The sequence below is a fragment of the Lycium barbarum genome, chromosome 3 (assembly GCF_019175385.1).
Source record: "Lycium barbarum isolate Lr01 chromosome 3, ASM1917538v2, whole genome shotgun sequence".
NCBI classification, from domain to species: domain Eukaryota; kingdom Viridiplantae; phylum Streptophyta; class Magnoliopsida; order Solanales; family Solanaceae; genus Lycium; species Lycium barbarum.
In genome coordinates this window covers 132,332,796-132,340,431 of record NC_083339.1, presented here as the reverse complement: position 1 = coordinate 132,340,431, position 7,636 = coordinate 132,332,796, and the positions used below count along the sequence as shown (strand labels likewise).

The window sequence follows — 7,636 nt, the reverse complement described above, 5'->3', positions numbered from 1 at the left end:
TGGAGTGATATTATAATTGTACAATAAATACTATTGTTGCTTTTAGCCTAGATTCATGGCATAATTGATAGCCTCCTCTAGTCACCAAAATATATTACTCCATGAGTAAGAAACTATTTTACCTATTTGTTCCCCGAGCATCGTTGCGAATGTTAACAAAGTAAAATGGGCCCATGGTGGTTGCATGATTTTGGCTGCCAAAAGGAGAGAGCGGGACAATTGAACTAGTCAACTAGGAAACGACATTCATGTATTGTAGTGCGTTTAAGTTAACATATTCCTGCTGTCATGGCCGAGTTAGGGGGACAAGAGTTCCATCCAAAAAATTTAGGCTGAAAATCATACACAGGATATACAAAATGAATGATTTGTATGTATATATATATAGTAGACGTTGAATCTTCTTAGCTTTTTCGTGTATTACGTTGTTATCTTTTGAGTCTCTTTAATAAAAATTCTAGTTCTATCATTGCTTACAATACTAGATCCAGGTATACAGAACTTAAATCCAATTATATTTGTCAATGCAATACGTCTTTAAGCAGATCAGAAGTTCCCACGATTATTTAGTTTCGAGATGATTATAGGGAGAAATTTGAATAAATACTTCCTCCGTTCATTTTTACTTGTCCACTATACTAAAAATAAATTTTCACTTTTACTTGTCCACTTTAGCATATCAAGAAATGACAATTTTTTTTTTCTTTTCTTGTTTTACCCTTAACATTAATTACTCAATTCCAAATCATTCTCCAAGTTCAATGAGACTATACACCAATTAATATGAGTATTATAGTAAAATATATACTTCATTTATTAATTCTTATGGGACATGTAAAGTCAAAAGTGAACAAGTAAAAGTGAACGGAGGGAGCACAAGACAAGAAAAATCATTGACAACGCATTTACCAAGGAATTTTTGAATAAAATCATTGACTGCTTTGATCATTGAATAAAATCATTGACTGCTTTGCTTAGTTTTGGCAAACTGGAGTTTGAATCAACGTATCCTTGTCTGAATTAACTATTTTAGTCGATCAATTCGTTCAATTTTGTTGTGAGTTAAATTGAGTCAAAGTGTCATGATTCTTCAGATTTTAGGCTTTTTATCTTCCAGGTGAGGTAAAAATATGTGAAAAGACTCCCCTAATTATTGTTTCCTTAAACAAAAGTTAACTAAACTACCACTTTTGATTTACTTGATCTGTGTATGCCTTTGTTGATTGTCCCACACTGGTGGGATGGGGGTTTCTTGGTCTCATTTTATGGTCTTGGACAATCCGCACATCATGAATTAGTTTTTGGGGTTAAGTTAGGTGGAAGATTCAATTCTTTAATATAATATGAGAGCAGGTATTTTGATCCATGAAAAAGAATCAGGCTTCACTTGAAAAGATCTTATTTTAAATGAGATGAACACATATTTGAACAAATTTCAGCCGTTACTAAATTTTTGTGACAGCCATCTTCAAATTAAAGTTGGAAAAGTTTTAGAGTCTGTATCGCGTATTAGCTGATTAGCATAACAACCTGATCAACCACTGAAATTGAAATAGCTTTTTTTGTTTTAATGCAAATTAAAAAAATGAAGAAGATTCTTTCCAAATGTGAAACTTTACCTAGGGCACAATTGGTTAAAAAAGGGCGAGAATAAACCTAGAGATCACTTTCTTGAGTGAGGCAGTTATTTTTCTAATCCCAATATGTCTTTAAGTATTATATCCAGAAACATTCAAGTCAAATGTGTAGAATAGATGTTATAATCTTCAGATCTTCAAAGAATTTAATAAAGATAAGAAGATTTGATTTCATAAGGAAATTCTTCTCGAAAGAACCCCTTTAGTGGGTTTTACGGTCAGAACATTTTAAAGTAGGTAACTGAAAAAAAACTCGAGTCCGTTTTCATTTTTTTATTACACGGTCCGACTTCTCCGTAACATCCTTGTATAATAATATCTCAATATAACGGGCAAGTTTTTTTCAGAACTAATCTTTATAACAGGAGGTAAAGTGGTGTAAATATACTACTGCCCTTACAAAATGGTGTAAATATACTTTTTTTGTTGACGGATTTCTTTTTTAAAATTATTTAAATTATTTTTTAATTAAAGAATTGCCTATTTTAAAAAAAATCTATCCATTTTTTTGAGTAGACATATTTTTCTAAAGCCACATGATAATTTTTTTCCTGATGGATCGAGCTGGTTCACTTAAGAAAATGGGTAGACTTAGTTTTTTTAAAAGCCACTGAGATATTTTTTTTAAACAAATCAGACCCGACCCACCAGAAAAAATTACCATGTGGAGTTAGAAAAATATGTCTACTAAAAAAAATGAGTAGACATTTTTTTAAAGCCACATGACATTTTTTTTAATTAAAAAATAAGCTAAATGATTTAAAAAAAAATCCGTTAGCCAAAAGGGTATATTTGCACTATTTGTGTAAGGGCAGGGATATATTTGCACCATTTTGTAACAACAAGGATATATATACACCACTTTTTTAACGGGGATATATCTGCTCTAAATTATAAAGTTGAGGAGCATATTTGCACCTTTGTCCTTTTACTTATACCAACAACATCCATCTTTATGACAGTAAACTCTTTATAAAATTATCCTCTTATGACATCTATATTCTTCTTTTTTGGTGAAAAAAAATTAATCACCTTTATAAATATAATCTCTAAGATTACCAATAATAAGTTTATAGACTTTTGACCAAATATTTTGATACACTATTTATGACAAAGAATATTATATTAATACATATTTCCATCATTATACGATTTTCCTTTTGTATACAAAGTGTTATTTAGCTTAGAATTTGACATATTTTTTATCTATAACAACCAAATATTATTTAAATGTCAAATTCGTATAGGTGTATACATCCAGTCACTTTCGCAACCAGAAATCTCGAAACTAACATGTTGATATAGAGCCCGTTTGGATTGGCTTATAAGTTGCTTATAAGCTGTTTTCAGCTTTTTTGAGTGTTTGGCTGGCCAGCTTAAAGTCATTTTGTGCTTAAAATAAGCTCAAAAAAATAATTAGACCCATTTGACTTAGATTATCTAAAGTAGCTTATAAGCTGAAAACAGCTTATAAGCCAAAAAAAATAAGTTAGACTACCCCAACTTATTTTTTTTAGCTTATAAGCTGTTTGCAGCTTATAGGCATAAGCCCATCCAAACAGGCTCATAGAGATATTTGACTGTATGTTTTTTTCTTTTTTGTTATTTTTTTTTAAAAGTTGTGTCCTTTTTTTAAATTTATACCGAATTGAACCATATGAAAAGTTTAGGCAGGGATTACTCATTTTATTAACCTCTATCTTGTGTTATATATCGACACAAATTCTAGGTGGTTTCAATTTATGCAGAATTTTATAGGTATAAGTCGATCAAGATAAGGTGACAATTTAATTCACAGATCCCACTAGTAATTTAACAGGAAAAAGAAAGCAATCACGAACGACTTCAAGATTATCAAATAATAGTTCATATTTTCACAAAAAATACGAATATTTTCGAAGTACATACCCAAAATCCTTGGGTTTCCAGTGGCTTAAAACGAACTTATAATGAGATGCCGCAAGAAAAAGTATGCTTATGACCTTGAGCTCATCCGAGGGATAATGTCTAAAGAATAAGTTGGTGCATTACTTCATGTTGTATTGGTCATTGACAATCCATCTTATTCTTTTAGAGTCTAAATTTGTGTAAACTGCTAATTTGCCTGACCATAATTCTGCCTGGCTAAAATAATAATCTACAGTAGTTATTACTGCTTAAACTCGCATGCTGTTAATATTTTTACACTACGGATAGTTTCTATTGATTCTAGAATGATGCGCACAAGAAATATTATAATAATGAAATATTAGTTTATAACAAGATGGGAAAAGGGAAACATTAAGCAAATGGGTGTTACAACTTACAATAACTATATACATTTGCCAAGAAAAGTAATATATCATGTCAATTCTATAAAAAAGACTGATTAGTGATTGACAGGAAGTTGAGACAATTGAATGAAAAGATTTTCCTCAAAATCAGAAAATACGAATTTCTAATTATCGAGTATTAACATATGAATCTTCAATCTCGACTACAACTAATTAATTAAACTACATTAAATTTTTTGTAAGTCTCAATTTCTTCTTTTTTTCTTGTGTCCTTCATTCTCTTCAATTGCTAATTATTGGTGAATTGCCTAATTAGAATCACAAAGGAACAAAGAGGATGCAAACTATTGTATTTTTTTTTTAAGAAAAGATAAAAAGTATTTAGAATTTTTTAAATGTCTGTGGGTGCATGAAGAAAGAGAGAAATAGTGTAGAAGGGGAAAAATGGATACATTTATCCCCACACAAGTATGAAATTATTATTAGAGGCAGTGTCACAGTCATCTTTTCTCCTTGTGTACCTTCCATTTTAATTTATTACCCCTTTGTCTTTTGCATTCATTCCTTCTCCATCACTAATATCCCCTTTGCCCCATCTCTCTTTTCTTTATTTATAACATTATTTCCTACTACTAGATTTGCAGGGGACAAACCTAAACTTCTTCTCTTCTTCAATTAGGGTTTTCCTCCTTAGAGGGCTTCACCTGTAACTATTGAACTTGTGAAGCTCATTTCTTTTTTTTCTTTCTATCTGCTACAGTTGTGGTACTTTGTTTTTTGTAACTTTGAAGAAACAAGAGCCAAGTGTTGATCTGAAGGAGCCCCCTGAACGAGGAAAAAAGGTAATTCCCTTTTTTCAATCTTCTCACCAAAGAAACCAAGATCAGATATAGGTAAAGTCATAAAGGTTTTCTTGTGAGTTAGCCTTTTTTTTAAAACACACACACACAACAAAAAAAAAAAAAAAAAGAAGGGTGAGAACTACATAAGTTCCACAAAATTACTGGCTATATTACTTCGTGTCACAATTCTTGATTTAGGGTTTTCCTGCACTTGTTTTACTTAAGTTTTAAAAAATTAGATTTCAAATGCACTTTTTAGATCTCATGTTTAATGAATTTCAGAAGGATATATCACTACTTCCGCTTGAACCTCCAAGTTTAGGAACTTGAATATTACCGACTCTGGATGACAGAAATGAGGCATATACTTGAAACTATAAATACCAGAACAAAAAGCATGCAGTACTTCTGAGCCGTATGAACCTCAAAACAAGAAGTTAGTGGGATACATAAACCATAAACATAATAGGAAACAACAATTAGCTAACTTAAAACTGGACATAATACCCAAATAGGTTTCAACGGGAAATTAAACCTGGATTTAAACTTGAGGTTCGTTCTTCATTAGCAAACTAGCTAGCTGTACGTTTGAATTTATGGTTAAGAATTTAATATATATTGAAATTTTTGTGATTTTTCACATATATACTTAAATGTTCCATGTCAAAAATAATGAATTCAGTTAAACTTATTAGCTCATGAAAAGCTCCATCCGCAACACAAATTTAACACCCACCTGAGCATTAAAGAGAGAATGAAGTGTGTGTGTGTGTGGGGGGGGGGGGGGGGGGGGTTAGATTTCCAATTGTCCAGAGAAATCTGTTTACTCAAATTGACATGTTCCTCTTTGTTTCCCAATTCTACCTTTAAGTTTTCCCACCGTTGAAGATGTTAAATAAAGAATCTCATGAGAACCCAAATTTGAAAAAAAGAGAGAAAGATTAGTACTTAATTAAGGTAAACTATTTCACTATAATTCAGGAAAAACATAATTTGAATGTTTTTTTTATTAACTCCATCCACATGGGCTTTCACTTCCACTACCATATATGGTTTATATTATAACTCGAATTTGGTATAGAAGATAATAAGTTGAAGATCCAATGAAGAAGTTAAAGAAAACCAAAAAAGGAAGAGATTTAATTACTTGATGTTTTGTTGATGCAGCAAGCTAGGGAGAGAACAATAATCAATGGCATCATCCAGCTCATACAACTCCCCTTGTGCTGCCTGCAAGTTCCTAAGAAGAAAATGTCTTCCTGGCTGCATTTTCTCACCTTATTTCCCACCCGAGGAGCCGCAAAAATTCATCAACGTCCACAAAATCTTCGGCGCAAGCAACGTGACCAAGCTCCTCAACGAACTCTCGCCGCACCAAAGAGAAGACGCAGTCAACTCTTTAGCCTACGAAGCCGAGGCAAGAGTGAGGGATCCCGTCTATGGCTGCGTAGGGGCAATCTCCTTCCTCCAACGCCAAGTCGAGCGCCTTCAGAAGGAGCTCGACGCGGCTAATGCGGACTTGATCCGCTATGCTTGCAATGACTTCACACCGACACCGCCTTTACCGGTTCCTAACATGGCTCTACGCCAAAGGCCGGTTGAGTTTAGTAGAAGATTGTCAATGGGGCATCATCATGATGGTGGTAGTGGTGGAGGTTTTAATCAAACACCTAGTTTTCCTATCCCATATACTCTCCCTAATTGGAATGATCATCAAAACCCTTCTGGAGATCATATTCATGGTGGAGGAGGAGGAAGTATTTGATTATCTATTTCATGAGGCAAAATAATTCCCTTGCTAGGGTTTGTGACCCTCTTAAGAGAATGGTATATGCAATTCTTAAGTACTACTTGGTTTATGCTTTTTCGAGCTAGCCCTTTTCACATTCACCGTCCTAGCTATAACAACAATGAGTCCTATATATTATCTCTTGAACTCAAAGTCTTGTTCTTAGGATTTTATATTATGGCTATTGTGTCATATTCAGAGACTACTACCTAAGATGAGGCATGGCAAGTCTATGGCTACTAAATTGAGAGAGTCCAGAGTCTAGAAAAGATGGCTATTTGAAGTGTACTGATTTATGGGATTTGTTTATGGTCAATAAACGATAAATTAACCATTTCGCATGTCATTGTAAAGCAGATTCTCCAGTTAGAATCTGTAGCTATATATATTTAAGTCGTCCTTTATATTATGCATTTACTTACTTACATAGAAGTATACGGTTTCTGACTTTTTTATTCATATGGACCACTTTTCATTACCTAATATACTGCAAAGCTGCCAAGTTCCATTTTTCTACATTTATCGCCGAAAGAAACCTATCAAAAGAGCACTAGAACAAGCAAAATCTGAGTAAAGAAACATTATAATTTATTTGCAAGGCAACTTGAAGAGGAAGGGACGCAGTAAAGATCAAACACACTTATTTTTGTCTTCCAAAAAGTCTTGTGTAAACCAACAGGAAAGAGAAGGAAATGTAGTGTGACAAATTTGGTTCATAGTCGATATAATAATTATTTCCCGAAAGCTTCAATGTACTAAAATCTGAACTGTACATGCATAGCTTGTGAACCTTATCTTTGCCTACCATACTAGTTCTTGCATTCGGTAGAACAGTAGGCAACCAAATGTTATGTGTAGGGTTTTCAGCCTTTGACGTTTCGTCCCCAGCAATTGCTATAGATCACTGTTTCTCAACATCCTGTCGCACCTATATCCACGCCTCCTCCATCCCCACAAAAAAAGGATAAATTGAGAAGAAAAAGGATCCGTGCAGTACAAGATATTACCGAGTTTACGGTTTTACTTTGGAGATATTATATAATTACTTATCACTTTCTAATTATTTTCTGGGTCTCATATTATGTACGTATCACA

At 33.1% G+C, this 7,636-nt stretch overlaps 1 protein-coding gene across 1 annotated transcript; it reads left to right on the top strand.

Annotated features, from left to right (window-relative positions):
- Positions 1 to 4,319: 4,319 nt before the first annotated feature.
- Positions 4,320 to 6,875, top strand: LOC132634205 (LOB domain-containing protein 25-like). The gene is made up of 2 exons (XM_060350493.1): positions 4,320 to 4,752; positions 5,920 to 6,875. The coding sequence occupies exon 2, from the start codon at positions 5,945 to 5,947 to the stop codon at positions 6,515 to 6,517; it is 573 nt and encodes a 190-aa protein (XP_060206476.1). The 5' UTR covers positions 4,320 to 4,752; positions 5,920 to 5,944; the 3' UTR covers positions 6,518 to 6,875.
- The last annotated feature ends 761 nt before the right edge of the window (positions 6,876 to 7,636 follow it).

Coding starts and splice junctions, on each gene's coding strand:
- LOC132634205 (XM_060350493.1), top strand. CDS start 5,945: ATGGCATCATCCAGCTCATACAACTCCCCTTGTGCTGCCTGCAAGTTC.